Raw genomic sequence first — 16,054 nt, 5'->3', positions numbered from 1 at the left:
CTGAAAAAAATTGTTTACTAAAATTCAAATGTCTCCGACTGTAACGAAGTTAAATTAATTATTTGAACGCCAAATTAAAGGTGATAAAATTTTCTTTCGATTGTTTAACTCCTATTTTTCCGTGAGATTAATGGTACAACTACTACAAACATTTTTATTTACACTGCTTAAAAATTTAGCATAAATTCATTTTTTTTTAGAAAATTGCAACATATAAAAAAAAATAACAAACTATTAATTAACAACAATAGGGTAAACGCTCCTATAGTTGCGGTACGTTAGAAGCGTTAGGTTCCTATAGTTGTGTATTGAGTCTCCATGCACAACTATTGGAACCTAACGCTTCTAACGTACCGCAAATATAGGAGCGTTTCCCCTACCACTTATCTCATTGACAATTGATATGAAGTTAATCGAAACAAAATTGTCTTACCTTTAATTTAGCGTTAACATAATTTATATAGTCTCATTAAAACCGGAGATATTTGTGTTTTAGTAAACAAACTTTTTTAAAGTAAATTTTAATTTTTTAGCTGTATCTCGAAAACAATCCTACTGAGATTTTTAGGATACATTTTTGGATTCAGCGCACGATTTTACAAAAGAACCATTGGTCAAAGATTAAAGTTCGTTTTTTTACTTTTATTTGGGGAGCTACATTCATACTAGAGGGTCTTTAGCCCTCCCTAGCCCCCCGTACATATGGCAATGAAAGTTCTGTATGTCCTCACCGTTTCATTCTTGTCAGGTTCCTGATATGCTTTTTCCTTCTAGTCGTCCTCGTTTGGCTTGATAACTCTGACATTCACTCGTGCTGAATCTGACCAAGATAATCAATCTTTTCTGCTTTCATTATCACTGTAACGCTCACCGGGAAAGTTATCTCTACTCATTTTTCACCATATATGATCTATGTATATCAGAAGTGGTGTAACCATGTCACATATAGTTGAGGTGGTAAGGCACTCCTTGCGGTTGTTTGATGTGAGGGTCATCTTTCAAAGAGGCATGAGTATGAATTTGATACAAATGAGCTCATACTTTAGGATATTGATCAGGACCTGATTTGGAATCAATTGAGCCTGGTGGAGCAAAATCTATATGTTGAACCATCTCACTGTGTATTCACCAAGAAAATTCACTGGAATTCCATGCAACCGGCTTGTGTAACTTCATGTTCTCTTCAATATAAATTAGTACAATCATACGAATGGATTTCAGCACAGCTTCTTAAGCAGAAGTTGTTAAATATATTCATCTAACCATTCCATTACCATTATGAGCTTAATCTAACCTTCTATTTGGCTCCATTTCTGGAAACATTAACAAGTCACCACAATTTGCACTTTATAGCTTTATAACGACATACGGCTGTAGAGCGGAGAGACTGCAAGGGGCGAAAACATCTGTACTAAAAGCGAAAGTTCACCACTCTGTAGACTTTTACCAACACCATCATCCGGAACTATGGCTGACGACAAGCGGACAAGCACTGCATAAACTCAACCCAACTATCATGGCATGGGGCTGCTATTGTCTCGTTCGGTCGGTCTGAAAGGCAATGAAGGGACGACTGCGCGTGCAACATGGTGGACAGTGAAAAATGGGGAAAATTCCTCTTTGTTTGAAGCAAGAAATATGTTTTTTGTTGGTCGGAAGTCGTTATTTTATTTTCTTGTTTTTGCTAAAAGCTCCCATCCTATCTCAGTGCAATTATCTCCGCCTCGAAATGGTAACCACCCGGGTGCCCTTTTTGCTGGATGCTATTTTCGGAAATCTACGGTCTTCTGGAGCTGTTTGGAGCAAACCCATGGGTTTTTATGTCTCTTTTCCGGTGGGGTCGATTTTTTATTCGATAGTTTTTAGAAAGAAGAAAAGCCAAGAACGATAATGCCCAAACTACAGCGTTCATCAATTTGAAGATCAATGTCAATGGCAGTTGAAATTTCGTAAGGATGAATGTGCTTGCGTAATACAAGGTCAAAAGGGTAGAATATCGTAATCGTATAAAAATCGTTGGCAATAATCTCTTTGTATAATTTTGCAATTTATATTCACCACACGATGGTTCGATTTCCTATTGCTAATGAAAATTGGCTTCATTATTCGTAAAATGAAAAACCATCTCAATTTGACTCGTCTTATCACCCCACAAAAGCATTATCCGTGCTTTGCCAGGGGAAAAATCGATACCAGGATTTATTATTACTGTTATTATTATGACTTTCGATTCAACACTCCCTCGCGCACGAACCACGACGAACTCCAGAATCAGAAGCCATTGAAGGTAAAAGAATTTTCTGACCTCATTTTCATCCTGTATCAACCATTTTCGAGTCATTTTCGTCCATTTTCCCTTTTTGGGTTCCGTTTTACCACCACCAACACCTCCACCATCACCGCTGTTCTTCAGAGCTAATCTCCACACCGCGGTAAACGTGCGAATCCTTTCACCTTCGAGAAATAAGATCCATTTCGGTCTTGTCAAATGCCTGTACAGGGTGAGATAGATTAACTATCACAGATTTCACATGTAATTTTCAATGGGTAAAATGGATTTTTCGTTTTAAAGGGTGTACAAATATCAACTTGTATTGATAGTTGAAACTGAAACATGTGTGGCTGGTAGTTAAGGCAAAGAAAGAGAGATTTTAATTTAGCTATGCTGAGTTGAAGATTATATATGTAGTAAAGGGTGATACGGTCAAAATTTGGTCAATATCAACTTGACGTATTTCTTTCAATTTTGCATTTAAAAAACCTGAACACCCCTCATTTTGAAGGTGTGTGTGTGTAGAATGTTGCTCCTATTTTGATTTTGGAATTCACTCTTCAGTTGTCAAAATGCCGTCCAAGCAAGAAGAGCAGCGTATCAAAATTTTGCTCGCGCATCGCGAAAATCCGAGCTACTCGCACGCAAAGTTGGCAAAATCGCTAAAAGTTGCCAAATCAACCGTTACAAATGTAATTAAAGTGTTTGGGGAACGTTTGTCGACAGCCAGGAAGTCTGGATCGGGGGGAAATCGAAAACCGGAAGCCGCTGAGACGACAAAGAGAGTTGCCGGTAGTTTCAAGCGAAACCCTAACCTCTCTCTCCGAGATGCCGCAAATAAGCTGGGTGTATCGTCTACAACCGTGCATCGAGCCGAAAACCGAGCCGGACTATCGACTTACAAGAAGGTAGTGACTCCAAATCGCGATGATAAACAAAATACGACGGCCAAAGCGCGATCCCGGAGGCTGTACACGACGATGCTGACGAAGTTTGACTGCGTGGTAATGGACGACGAAACCTACGTCAAAGCCGACTACAAGCACCTTCCGGGACAGGAGTTTTATACGGCAAAAGGAAGGGGAAAGGTAGCAGATGTTTTCAAGCACATGAAACTGTCAAAGTTCGCAAAGAAATATCTGGTTTGGCAAGCCATCTGTACCTGTGGCTTGAAAAGCAGCATTTTCATAGCTTCCGGGACTGTCAACCAAGAAATTTACATGAAAGAGTGTTTGAATAAACGTCTGCTGCCTTTCCTGAAGAAACACGGTTGTTCCGTACTGTTTTGGCCGGATTTGGCATCTTGCCATTACGGTAAAAAGGCCATGGAGTGGTACGCCGCCAACAACGTGCAGGTGGTTCCCAAGGACAAGAACCCTCCCAACACGCCAGAGCTCCGCCCAATTGAGAAATACTGGGCTATTGTCAAGCGGAACCTAAAGAAGACCAAAAAAACTGCTAAGGGCGAGCAGCAGTTCAAGGCAAACTGGCTTTCTGCGGCGAAGGAGGTGGACAAGGTGGCTGTACAAAATCTGATGGCAGGGGTCAAGCGTAAGGCCCGGCAATTCGGATTTGGAAAAGCGGAAGCCTAACTGAATATTTTTCCTGAATTTTATACTAATTGAACTTGAAAAAGAAATTTAATTTGATTTTTTAAATAAACGATTTCACCGATTTACACGCGTTTTCCCTTGACCAAATTTTGACCGTATCACCCTTTATATATGAAAAATACTAATAACAAACATTCATGCAAACGTTCAATCTTGACAGTAATTCTATTAAGGAACGGTTACTCCGCCTCACCCTGTAGGTATAAATAGGTTCACATTTGTGTGCAGGGCAGCAGCCGGGAAAGTGCGGTTGGGGTTGAATGTGAAAAGGAGGCACGTTTTTATTAGCGCCTCATTTGGAAACAGATTTATTCCCGCGTGCGTCGCCTGGCTGCTTCTGTTGGAGGAATGTGTTCGATCGTAAAAGGCTATTAATATTAAATTGAATTCCCTTATCCGACGAGATGGTGATTGTACTTGTGACGCCGTTTGTATGCAATCTACAAGCGTTGTGATAGCGGTGTTGTCACGTTTGTGAGATTATTGCATCGAATACTTTTAGCGCGCGCGGCCAAAGATGTAAGTTGGTTGATAATGCAAATTAGTTTTAATAACAATTAACCAGTTGTGTATCTTTCAGTACTGGTGCAGAGAGATGGCAAACCATGATATAATGGTTATCGTTTTGGATACTTCATTGTGGTCTTCTGACTGGCATTATGGAAGAGTGTTCTAAGCAAGGAATTGTTTAAAAAAAGTTCATTCCACCAAATTGGCCACAAGGGAATATCGCTTAAAAAACCGACTTTTGATCCAAGTCCGGAGGATCGGTAATATAACACAATAATTCGGATACATCAAAACTTAAGTAAAACAAAAATTTCGCATCATATTTCAATCGTAGTTGTTTATTTCAGATTCATGAGATATGATTTAAAGATTTACGAAGTCAAAAAACATAGTTATTCGGTATTTGCATACAATTTTCGAACTTTGCGCTTAACTCCATCAAACACCGTGATGACCGTCTTTGTCCAAATTTTTTGGAAGTTATAGCTTGGATTATTTGTTTCTTTCCAGAAAGCTTCCGCTTCATCAGAGCCCAATATCTCTCGATTGGACGTAACAATTTGGTTGATTTGTGGTTTTGGGTACAATATTCACTTGATTTACATCGTACCACTCCATCACAGTTTTAGCATAATCGCATGATGTCAGATCCGGCCAGAACAAAGGGTTTTATTTGTGGTTTTTGGTGAAGGATTGCAATCGCCATTGCAGGCACTCTTTCTTCTCCTTGTTGATTGCGTCTGTAGTGATGAAAGATTTGCTCTTTAGGCCACACGTGCAAATTGCGAAATAACGTATTTTTTGGGAAATTTCGATGCCTACTTGTTGTGACTTGGAACTGTTTTTTACTGTATACGACTTCAGCCCCAAACGCTGTTTTGATTTTTGGACAAAACCAGGTGGCATTCCTATTTTACGAGCCACCGTTCGAACAGCGATTCGAGTTTTCCTTCAATATCCTTTTCCCTTTCGGTCCATGACAGGATCTGCACGTTCAATGTTTTTATCACCTGGGTTTCCTCTCGACCGTTAAACGTTCCGAAAATTATTCGAGCACACCGTGAACAGTGCACAGTGGTCCAGGATTGGAATTTAGCAAGACAAAAGTCCATAGTACATTTGTTTTAGGATTTAGGAGTTTGGTGTTTTCAGTGAAGTTTTTCTTCTAAAAATTATCCTTCTTTTGGTGCCTTCAAACATTAGGGTGATCCATCAATTTTTTGAAATCCAAAAACTAACTTTCTTATTTAAAAAATAAAGACACACATTGTTGAAAAAAATTGTTGGTGAGGTAATTTCAAGCAACTATGTTGAAAAAAGTTTTTTTGTATCTCTTACCATTTTCATTTTAGAGAACTATTTCTGAACTGCGTTAGGGTGCACTCAAAAAAAAAATCAGTTTTTCAGCTCTAGATTTTTTTTATTCAAATTTTTCGAAAAAACTGTTTCCAGAGAACTTTTAGAACTCGTTAAAATACACAACTTTGCTCAAGAAATAAAATCTGTATATCTCTACTATCAAAAGATATTGAAGATTTTCTATACAAAATAGGCCCTTTTCAAATGTCAATCACTCAAAATGGGGCAAACGTACGGACATTTTTTAGCCATCTTTTGAAAGGGCATACTATAGTGTATATTATATGGGAAAACTGGAGATACATTTTTTCTTTATCTTAAGTTAAACTTATTTAAGTTCACTCACTTTTGCAATTAAATTTGGTAATAACTCCTTCTAAAATAGAGGAAAGACGATATTTTATAAGAAAAACGTGTGTCTAGCTAAACTACAAAAGTCTTTCTAATACCTTTGTGTTTTATGTAAAATTGTAAATTAACCGAAAACAGTCAAAAAATAGTTTTCAGAGGACCAACCAAACGGCAAATTTTAATGTGTTAGTAATTCTAATCCTTAGCTTAGAGTACTATTTTTTTCCTTATTTCTCGTCTTGTTCTTCTTCTCTCGTCTAAATTCAGGTTATTTATAAAATAACACTATCAGTGCTCCGAAAGAGCGCTCCGATAATAAGCTTATGTTCTTCTTTCGTTATGTTCTGCGATCTGTTTCTGAATGACGTTGGAGCAAGGTCAAACTGAAAAGTGTTCAGATTAATTGCGGTCATATTAACGGTACATGCTTTTTTACGTGCGTTTCCAACGCAACGTAAATCAACCCGAACATTGCATTAGGCCCAATGTAACATTGACAGATTCTCTTCGTCGGCTTTCTCTTTTGTTAATAACTTGGCTACAAAACCGTTACTTGTCCTGTTTTTGGTATGAGATGGTAGATAATAACTACTGTAATCAGCTAAAAATGACTTAACATCGCTGTGGGGATGCAAAGAGAAAATCGACGAAGAGAATCTTTCTATGTTACATTGGACCTTATGCAATGTTCGGGTTGAAACAACAGTTAAATAGTTCTAGATAGTTCTGCAGTTAGGGCCTAACAGCTTTTGTAAACAATGATTTCTCTCGATTATTTCTAGGAATTCAAGCCACGCCCACGCAAACCAACATAACCATCGGTTAGGGAAAGACTTCCCCTACCTGATGGTGATATTGATTTGCATGGGCGAGCCTTGAGCTTCTAGAAATCATCGAGAGAAGTCATTGTTTACAAAAGCTGTTACGCCCTAATTCCAGCTCTATCTAGAGTTGTCTGCTTATGTCAGTGGTTTCAGCACGTGTTTAGCATAGCAGGCTGGTTACAAACCACAATAGGTAATTGTTATTAGTTCGATTTGTGAAAATGTCTGCACAATTGCAACTGGAAATTGCATACAAAGCCTTAGCGGATATCCTTATATTGAAAGAGACATTGAATAACCTGGTTGAATTTGTGGAAGCAAGGTTGGCGGGTCTCTAAAACTAACGCCGCAGTAAAAGACAGGGAAAAGTATATTGCTTCAGAAATAAGAAATCGGCTGGGGCTTCGGATAGGTGAACCGCTGCCTGGAGGTGGAACGGACCAACCAACGACGGAAATACCGCCAGAAAATTTTTCCAACAATTATATGCGAAATCACAGGGTTAGACAGTGATATAATCGAGAGCATGCATGTGATTTTGATGATCGTGAACAGCCGTAAGCAAATTACGCAGTAGAAACGCGTAAGTTATATGTTATTAAATATGGATGGTATCCGCTGTCGCCAACGGTCCATAAATTATTGATTCATGGAGCGAGATTGATTAAGCACACCATACTACCGATTGGCATATGCAGCGAAGAAGCGCAGGAAACGCGTAATAAGTCGAGAATTTCACGCGCGAAAGTTCAATAGGCTTGTTAATATTGAAGATGTATTTTTGAGGTTGCTTTTGACATCTGACCCCCTGATCTCCCTTAGAAATAGAACTTCACCAAATAAATCTACTTTAGAATTACCAGATAATGCGAAATATCTGCTGGCGGATTAGATTAGTATTATTTTTAATTTTGATTAAATAAATTGATTAATTAATAAGGAATAAGATCACTTTTTTTGGGCAGGAATTTCATAACCTTTTCTTGACTGTTTCCTGTTAATTTACAATTTTACATAAAAAGGAATTGGAAAGACTTTTGTTGTTTAGCAAGACACACGTTTTTCTTTTGAAATATCGAAAGGAGTTATTACCAAATTTAATTGCAAAAGTGAGTGAACTTAAATAAGTTTAACTTAAGATAAAGAAAAAAATGCATCTCCAGTTTTCTTACATAATATACACTAGAGTATGCCCTTTCAAAAGATGGCTAAATAATGTCTGTACGTTTGCCCCATTTTGAGTGGTTGACATTTGAAAAGGGCCTATTTTGTATAGAAAATCTTCAATATCTTTTGATAGTCGAGAGATACAGATTTTATTTCTTGATCAAAGTTGTGTATTTTGACAAGTTCTAAAAGTTCTCTTCAAGCAGTTTTTTCGAAAAATTTGAAATAAAAAAGTTAGAGCTGAAAAACTGATTTTTTTGGGTGCACCCTAACGCAGTTCAGAAAAATAATCTCTAAAATGAAAACGGTAAGAGATACAAAAAAACTTTTTCCAACAAAGTTGCTTGAAATTACCTCACCAACAATATTTTTGAACAATGGGTGTCTTTATTTTTTCAAATAAGAAAGTTAGTTTTTGGTTTTCAAAAAATTGAAGGATCTCCCTAATGTTTGAAGGCACCAAAAGAAGGATAGTTTTTAGAAAAAAAAAACTTCACTGAAGACACCAAACGTCTAAATCCTTAAACAAAAGTACTATGGACTTTTGTCTTGCTAAATTACAATCCTGTACCACTGTGCAGTGGATTTAGGTAAATCCATTTTTTTTGCAAATTCCCGTATTGACAATCAATGACAAGTCAGGATTTGTATTACGTCCGTACAAAATCCGCTCGCACACGTGTTTTTCATGCATCGCCATCTTGAACACTAAACATGGAATGTAAACACCAATAAGAGTATTTTTCATCAATGACTCCCAGCTATACTGCCGCTGTGAATTTCCTATCTACATAGGACTGTTATGCGAATAGCGACAGTATACCTTAGCAAAAAATTTACTCCTACGTGCAATATTTCAAAAGTTACAGTGATTTGAAGGTGTCGGTTTCACACTGGTTCGGTTTCACACTGGGTTAGAGTGTTCGGTTTCGGTTTCACACTGGGTTAGAACTGGTTCCAACCCCGATAATAAACAAATTCGCTATAAGAGAAAGCGGAGACAACTGGCTTCTTACTCTTTTATCTCTATCTCTATCTATAATACGCACTTCAAATCGGCCAATCACGAGCCGGTTCGCGTTTGACAGAAAAGTGATTTGTTTTCGCCCCCGTATTGTCTACTCTTCTCTTAGATGTTTCTCAGCAACCACTGCGCAGTGGGTCATGAATTAAATCTAGCAGGAAAAAAAATAATAACGCTCTGAAATTGTATCCAATTGAGTTGACGTCTTGAAAACAGATTCTTGGATTAATTAGGACTACAATTTGATGGATAAAAATAATTCAAGTTTTGGCCGTAAAGATGGTTTGGCGATACAAACTTTCCATCTTCGACAACGTTGTAGAACGCAGAATTTTATGAAAAGTTTCCGAAGACATGAAAGCTGTACATTTTCAAACAACTTAGGTAGTGGACGGAACAAATATCTTGATCATTGAGTTCTTAACTCTTTCCGTTTTTGAATTGGTGGCCCTGAAAAGTAGTAGGTTGTTTTTTCAAATGGTGGCCACACCAGTGCAAGTCGACACCGACTGGATGACGGTGGCCTAGTCATGCTGCCTATTGCGGGGAGCCTTTCCTCCGGTCGATATGGGTGCTTTCGTCGTCGTCTTAGTGATGTCACATATACAGATTTATCTTTAATGAAAAGGAAAAGGAAAGTTGAAGTTACAAAGCTTGTACACAAGTCCGTCATGCCAAACATTGTCAAACGCCTTTTCAACGTCTAACAAGGCCATGGCTTTGTTACTTCGGATGTTATTCATCACCCGTACTAGCTGGTGATTGGTGGAGTGCCCCTTTCTGAATCCAAACTGTTCCGGAAGGAGAATGTTGTTTTCCTCGACAAACTTGAGCAAACGATTGAGAATGAGTTTCTCGAACAATTTGCTCAGCGCTGAAAGGAGGCTGATGGGTCTGTAGCTTGAAGGCAATGTTGGATCCTTACCGGGTTTGCGGATTGGTATGATTTTAGCTACTTTCCAGATGCTTGGAAATTAGTGCAGTTCCAAACATCTGTTGAAAATAGCGGTTAGAAGAGACTGCACTTTCATGCTGAGTCTCTTCAAGATCAAATTGAATATACCGTCAAACCCGGGAGCCTTCATGTTCTTGGAGCATTTCAGCGCTGAGCAAATCTGTTGTACTGTAATCATATCCGCCGGAGGCACGACACAAGGGGAGGCATCTAGGTTTTGAACGCATTGCGCAACCTGGTTTTCGAGCGGACTTTGGATAGTCGAGCCAAGCAAATGCGATGAAGCGACATGCTTGCCGATCGCATTTGCTTTCTCCTGTGGGGTGATTAGAAGCCGATCGTCATCATTTTCGACTTTGAGAGGTGGAATGGGTTTGGGATGATTTTTCAGGACCTTGGCTACCTTCCAGAATGGTCTGGAGCGGTCGTCCAGATTCTGGACAACACGCCCGATAATTTCATTTCGAAGTGAGTCCATTCTGGAAGCAATCTGCCTGTTCAGATCGGCCATTTCACGTTTTTTGCCCAGATCTCCAGTCCTCTGAAACTGGCGTCTACGAACATTTCTCAGGCGAATCAAAAGTTGGGTGTGGGAAGCAATGGCAATAAACTTACCCCTCACAGGAACTCGTTGGACGCACGCATCGTCAGCTACGGTTATGGCTTGGTGGAGTGCCTCCAACGCTCGGTTGATGTCCTCCACGGTGTTAAGCGGCGGGTTGTCGATGATGTGTCTGTCTATCACGCGTCCAAACTGGGCCCATTTTACGCGGTGGTAGTCCTTGTGCAGACTTGGAGCAGGGGCCACGTTGTAGCCCATTTCAGCCACCACCGGTTGGTGGTCGGAGCTGGGTTCATTCAAGGCTACCGGGTTGGACAAGCTGGTATTTGACAGGAACAGGTCTAGCGTCGATGGGTTGCCCGCCAGAGAGATGAATGTTGGCTCATTCGAAAACCAAACGGAGTACAGCCCATGCTGCGAGTGGTCGAACAGCAGACGACCGTTCTGGTTCTGCTGGTAGTTCCGCCAGGCCTCATGACGAGCATTTAGATCTCCTCCGACTACGAAGCGGGAACCGGTACGGGTGATGGTGGTCAGGTCCTTCTTGAATTTAGCCGCTAGTCCACTGCTGGCGGCACACTGTCGAGGGCAGTAGACGGCGATGAACTGGACGTATCCAGTCGACGACTCCACCTCCACACCAAGGGCGTCGATGATAGAGGTGCGGATATGGGACAGAGTGTGGTATTTGATTCCTTTCTTGACGACAACCGCAACACCACCACCCCTGGAGCTGGTGCGATCAAGCCGGATAATGTTGTGGTCAGACAACCAGAAGCTGTCGCCGGACTTTAGATGGGTCTCGGTTAGAAGACCAACGTCGATGCTGTGCTTGCGGAGGAAGTCGGCAAGCTCAATCTTTTTTGCTCTTACAGAGCAAGCATTTCAGGTGACGATAGTTAGCGGTTTAGACGCCATACTGGATGATGAGCTTACCGAGCACTTGGATCTGTTCGGGCTTATTGCGGCACTTACGAAGAGCACCGGACATGTTGACGAAAATTTCCATCAGTTCATCCGCTGAGAACAGATCGGGGTTGTTGTTTTGCGCTGTTGGTTGTCTCCAGAATCCAGGGGGGATGGAGAGCTTTGGCCAGCAGAATCACCGGAAGTTGCTTGAGTGGGATGCACCCGCGAATTCGCTTGCCTTTGCTGAGGAGCACGAAGAGGCGGGAAATCCTCCGTCCGAAATGGCGGGACTTTGTCCTTCTTGCGTCCTGGTTGGTTATTAGTTGCCGCCTGTTTTCGGATGCGTTTGAAGTCTGCGCGTTTGGAGCACTGTCTGTCGGAACCTTGATATGCACCACCACAGTTGGCGCATTTTAACGCCACGGCTCCATCCGCAGGGCAGTCAGAAGTGGCGTGTTCGTGAGCGCAGTTGCTGCAGCGTGGCTTTATGTTGCAGTTGCGAGTGCCGTGTCCAAAGTTCAGACATCGTTGGCACTGGGTCACATCGCGATGGCCTCCACGGTACGACTCCCATCTTACGATGATGGAGTACATTGAGCGAATAGCCTGCAGCGCATTCAGCGTCACCGATCCCTTCTGGAAGTGCATCAGGAAAAGACAATTTGGGTACGTCTTCACGTTTTCGTCTCTCCTCGTCATCCGAAAGACACCGGTTGGGGCCAGCTTGTACCGGTCCTTGAGTTCTTCTCTTGACGGCGATTTCGTATTCCGCTTTCGTCCGGAGCATCACCTTACACAGCTAAAAAAGTAGTGTAAATTTCTGTTCAATATGATGCACACAAATGGAGCGTCATATATCATATAATTTTACATTAAATATCATGTAAAGTTCTAGCACAATTCATGCAATGTAGCAAATATTGTATACAAAAGCCCATCTTTGTAAACAACATTGTTTACAAGTTGCTCGATTGTGTGAAATAAAATTTAAGTTTACGTGAATGAATGTTTACATCACAATTAAAATTCAGAATTTTTATCTGTGTAGTGCCGATCCTGCTGATCTTGTACTCAGCTGCGATGCCCAGCCGAAATCACCAATGTCGCTGGCGTGCGTCGCGGTAACATCGTCGCGTCCGCTCGTACCTACATGCTTCCATCAACATTTAACATAGACACATTAAGCAACGCTACTTCAGTGTCTGCTTAAGTCAGCATTTTGGCATAACCAGCAAGTATGGGAACGATTGCCTCCATCGTGTCTCACCGTAAATTGTTCAACTAAAAATGACTCCTCGTCAGCATGTTTCAAGTCAGGTAGCTGGTTACTATGCATAGAAATAAAGACAGCACATTCTAACTCCAACATCGGTTGTGTCCAGTTGTACAAATATATCAAATCCACGTACCGTTAAGTTATCGGTGAAGTTTCATCTGGGGCTGACTCGCTGGAAGCGAGTTGGGCCCCCCAAAAATATTAAAACCAGAGAAGATGCCACACATCAGACTGTCCTTGATTCTTCTTCCTCTTTTTCGTCCGCTTCACCGGGACTGGTTTGGTATTCCCAACATCGGTGGGAAGAGTAGCGTACCTATTCGAAATAGGTACACTCAAGCTACCCTCATCACTGTTCTTCTTTTCCGCTTTCTCACGGAGCCTGCTCCGGGAGCGGTCTTCCCATCACACGAAGCGACCGACACTACGCGATTAAACTGCGAATGTTTGGAACAAACTAGGAACTTTCGAACAACTCGACAGAGCGAGCAAAGACCGAACTGTACTGCTTGACGTTCAAGCAGAGAATCCATGACGAAAAAACGGTTTGGCAAGCGTTTTTATAATCGCTGCTTTTCTCCTCCCTTTCTTTCATTGGTGGAATGGTGGGCGATCAACTGAGTATTGAGCTCGTTCATGTGAGCATGCGCAATGTGTCGATGGTTCGATTTGCGTTCTATCGTTGCTTCCGTGTTTGGGATTTTCTGTTACATTTACACTGAATTAATTTTTTTTAATGTGACCCCCAGTATAGAAATTAAAGGCGTAGTCCTACGTCTAAAAAATCTTGAAAATGTATCCTTCTTATTTTAAAATTTTCCGAGTTTTTCTCAGCCGAAGCATGTCGAAAAAAAAAAAATCATGTGCTACATTCTTAGATTTTTAAATCAGGGATTTAGAAATTTTCCCAATCAGTGTTCACTCAGCTGTCGACAAAAACAGGTCACTCTCGATGTGTGCTACGCGATCGTCTGTTTTCTCGGCAGCAACCATTGTGTGGTCTTCCTCATTGTTCTTCATCAGCAGACAATACTGGACATTTACCAGTTTTTCAATAGTTTCTTGTTAAAAATCAACATTTGAAAGCGATGCGTAGCCATATTTCTGATCAATTGGTAGTAAAATTATTGAAATTGGACCAGGGGCAGCTGAGTTATTAACGTTCAAAATCTTTCTTAATTTGCTACATGTTCCATTTTCGGTTTTCATAAAGTGTACCCACATATAGAAATCAAAGACGTAGTCCTACGTCAAAAATTTTTAGAATCCTCTCTAGCATTTCCTTGAAGTTTTTCTTCATAATGTTTTAGAAATTTTCATCACGAAACTCTTGAAATCCACTCAACAATTCTCGTCCAATTCTGGAACTGAGTTCCATTTGGTGAATTTTCACTCAAATTTGACTCTTCGAAAATAAATTTTAAGGTTCGGAAATCCCTCTGTTTTTCGAAAAGGTGTTTGTCAAAATTGATTCCTTGTCTGTCAGAAATAAGTCTGGTGTAATAGCTAGGGGAGATTTCCTCTGCGTGATAGTGAAATTAGTATGCGTTGGCGAGCTATCAGTTACGCTTTGAAAAAGTAATCGAGAAATAACTACCAAATCCTTCTCTAATTCCTAGGAATTCTCTTTAATTTCTGAACTGCACATAGGCTTTGATAATGCCGAAAATCTTTTTTTTGTCTTCGGCATATTATTAAAAAAAATGTTAACGATTAAGGAATCTTGAATATTGGAAACATCCTTGATCCGCTGGTAGTAAAATATAAAGGAAATGTCTCTAATACTGGCCTGTAGATCTAAAGGGTGTATTCGATAAAAATGGCACACACATATTTACTCAGCAAAATTAAACCGATTATCGGATTTTCTTGAAATTTTCAGGGAATGATCAACTACTAATGAGTTGTGATTTACAAACTTTGTTTATTTAAATTTCGTCTCCCATCCCGAATGCCAGCACCTTCCTTTGCACTCCACATATCAAATTTTGTACAACCGATTCTCCCAGTGTTTTTGTTGTTTTTACCCAAATTTTCTTCAACTCCAGCTCTGTTTTAATAAATTTGGGATGTTTACGAAGTTTCGTTTTCATAATTGCCCAGAATTTTATCAATTGGGCGAAGTTCCGATGAATTTGGTGGGTTCATATCTTTTGGCACAAAATTGACTCCGTTTGCTCGGTACCACTCCAATACGGCAGGATGGTAGATCAGGCCAATACAGAGTTGATCCTTTGTGCTTCCTTATGAATGGCAAGAGACGCTTTTTAAGGCACTCTTCCGTGTAAATCGTATCGTTGATTGTTCTGGAAGCGATGATGGGAGCGCTTATTTCACCACATCCGCAAATCGCATGCCAGATCAGGAACTTCTTAGAAAATTTAGATAATTTTTCTTTTTCGAAAATCCTCCAGAACATCGAACTTAGACTTGGCAACGAAATATTCTTGCCCAGGAAGTTGACAGAAGCCGGCCTTGACGTAAGTTTCGTCATCCATCACGATGCAACACGATTTGGTGAGCAACTTCCGGGCAAGTTTCCGGGGGCGCGGATTTTCGCAGTGATGTTTTGTTTTTCATTCTGGTTTGGGACTTTTTGCTCCTTGTAAATATGTAACCCAGCACGCTTCATGAATTTCTGTACAAAACCGACTGACACCTTTGACTTTTTAGCGACATCTCGAATTGACATGTTTGGACGGTTCTTGAACTGTTGCACCGCTTTCCTGGCCATTTTATTGTCCATTGGACCACTCCCTTTCTTCTCTCGGGCACCCAGACGCATTTTGAAGGCTCTTATCACACGAGGCACAGTTGTATTTGCAATTCTAAGCTTTTTAACGATCCATCGGTGGGACGCCTCTGGATTTTAATTGTAAGTGCACAAAATTTGTTCACGGACAATTTCTTGTTTAGACGACATGGCTGGAACTACTGTATGAATAACTTTGAAACATGACAGATGCAAACAATACACTATGAATAAAGTTAACTTAAATTTTCAGTATTTACTCATACGGTTCAATGCATGCATTAATTCGGAAATTATCCATGGGCCCAATATAAGGGACAGTTAGGCCAACATTATAGATATCAACCCTATCATGGATTAAGAATCAGACTTTCTTAAGTGCATGTCCAACGATAATCAGTTATAAGAAAGGTCGGTTATCAATTACTTTAACTTTTATTCGAAATATCAGGTACAACCATATAACTCAGTTACAAAGCT

The 16,054-nt window shown here is 40.4% G+C and overlaps 1 protein-coding gene and 1 long non-coding RNA gene across 2 annotated transcripts in view; one reads left to right on the top strand and one right to left on the bottom strand.

Annotated features, from left to right (window-relative positions):
• The window catches only part of LOC135698025 (uncharacterized), a 132,685-nt gene that overhangs the window by 79,189 nt on the left and 37,442 nt on the right, over positions 1-16,054 (top strand). The gene's annotated exons all lie outside the window — the stretch shown is intronic.
• LOC135698031 (uncharacterized) overlaps positions 1-16,054 on the bottom strand; it is a 77,294-nt gene that overhangs the window by 59,090 nt on the left and 2,150 nt on the right. The window contains exon 5 of the mRNA XM_065217900.1: positions 10,691-11,018. Within this exon, the coding sequence (XP_065073972.1) occupies positions 10,691-11,018 (328 nt within the window). The remainder of the gene's footprint in view (positions 1-10,690; positions 11,019-16,054) is intronic.

This window comes from Ochlerotatus camptorhynchus, unplaced genomic scaffold, assembly GCF_037179485.1.
Source record: "Ochlerotatus camptorhynchus isolate MF236.1 unplaced genomic scaffold, CSIRO-AGI_Acam_v1.1 ptg000081l, whole genome shotgun sequence".
Lineage (NCBI taxonomy): Eukaryota > Metazoa > Arthropoda > Insecta > Diptera > Culicidae > Ochlerotatus > Ochlerotatus camptorhynchus.
The sequence above is the reverse complement of the archived record's forward strand: the minus strand, read 5'-3'. Positions and strand labels throughout refer to the sequence as shown.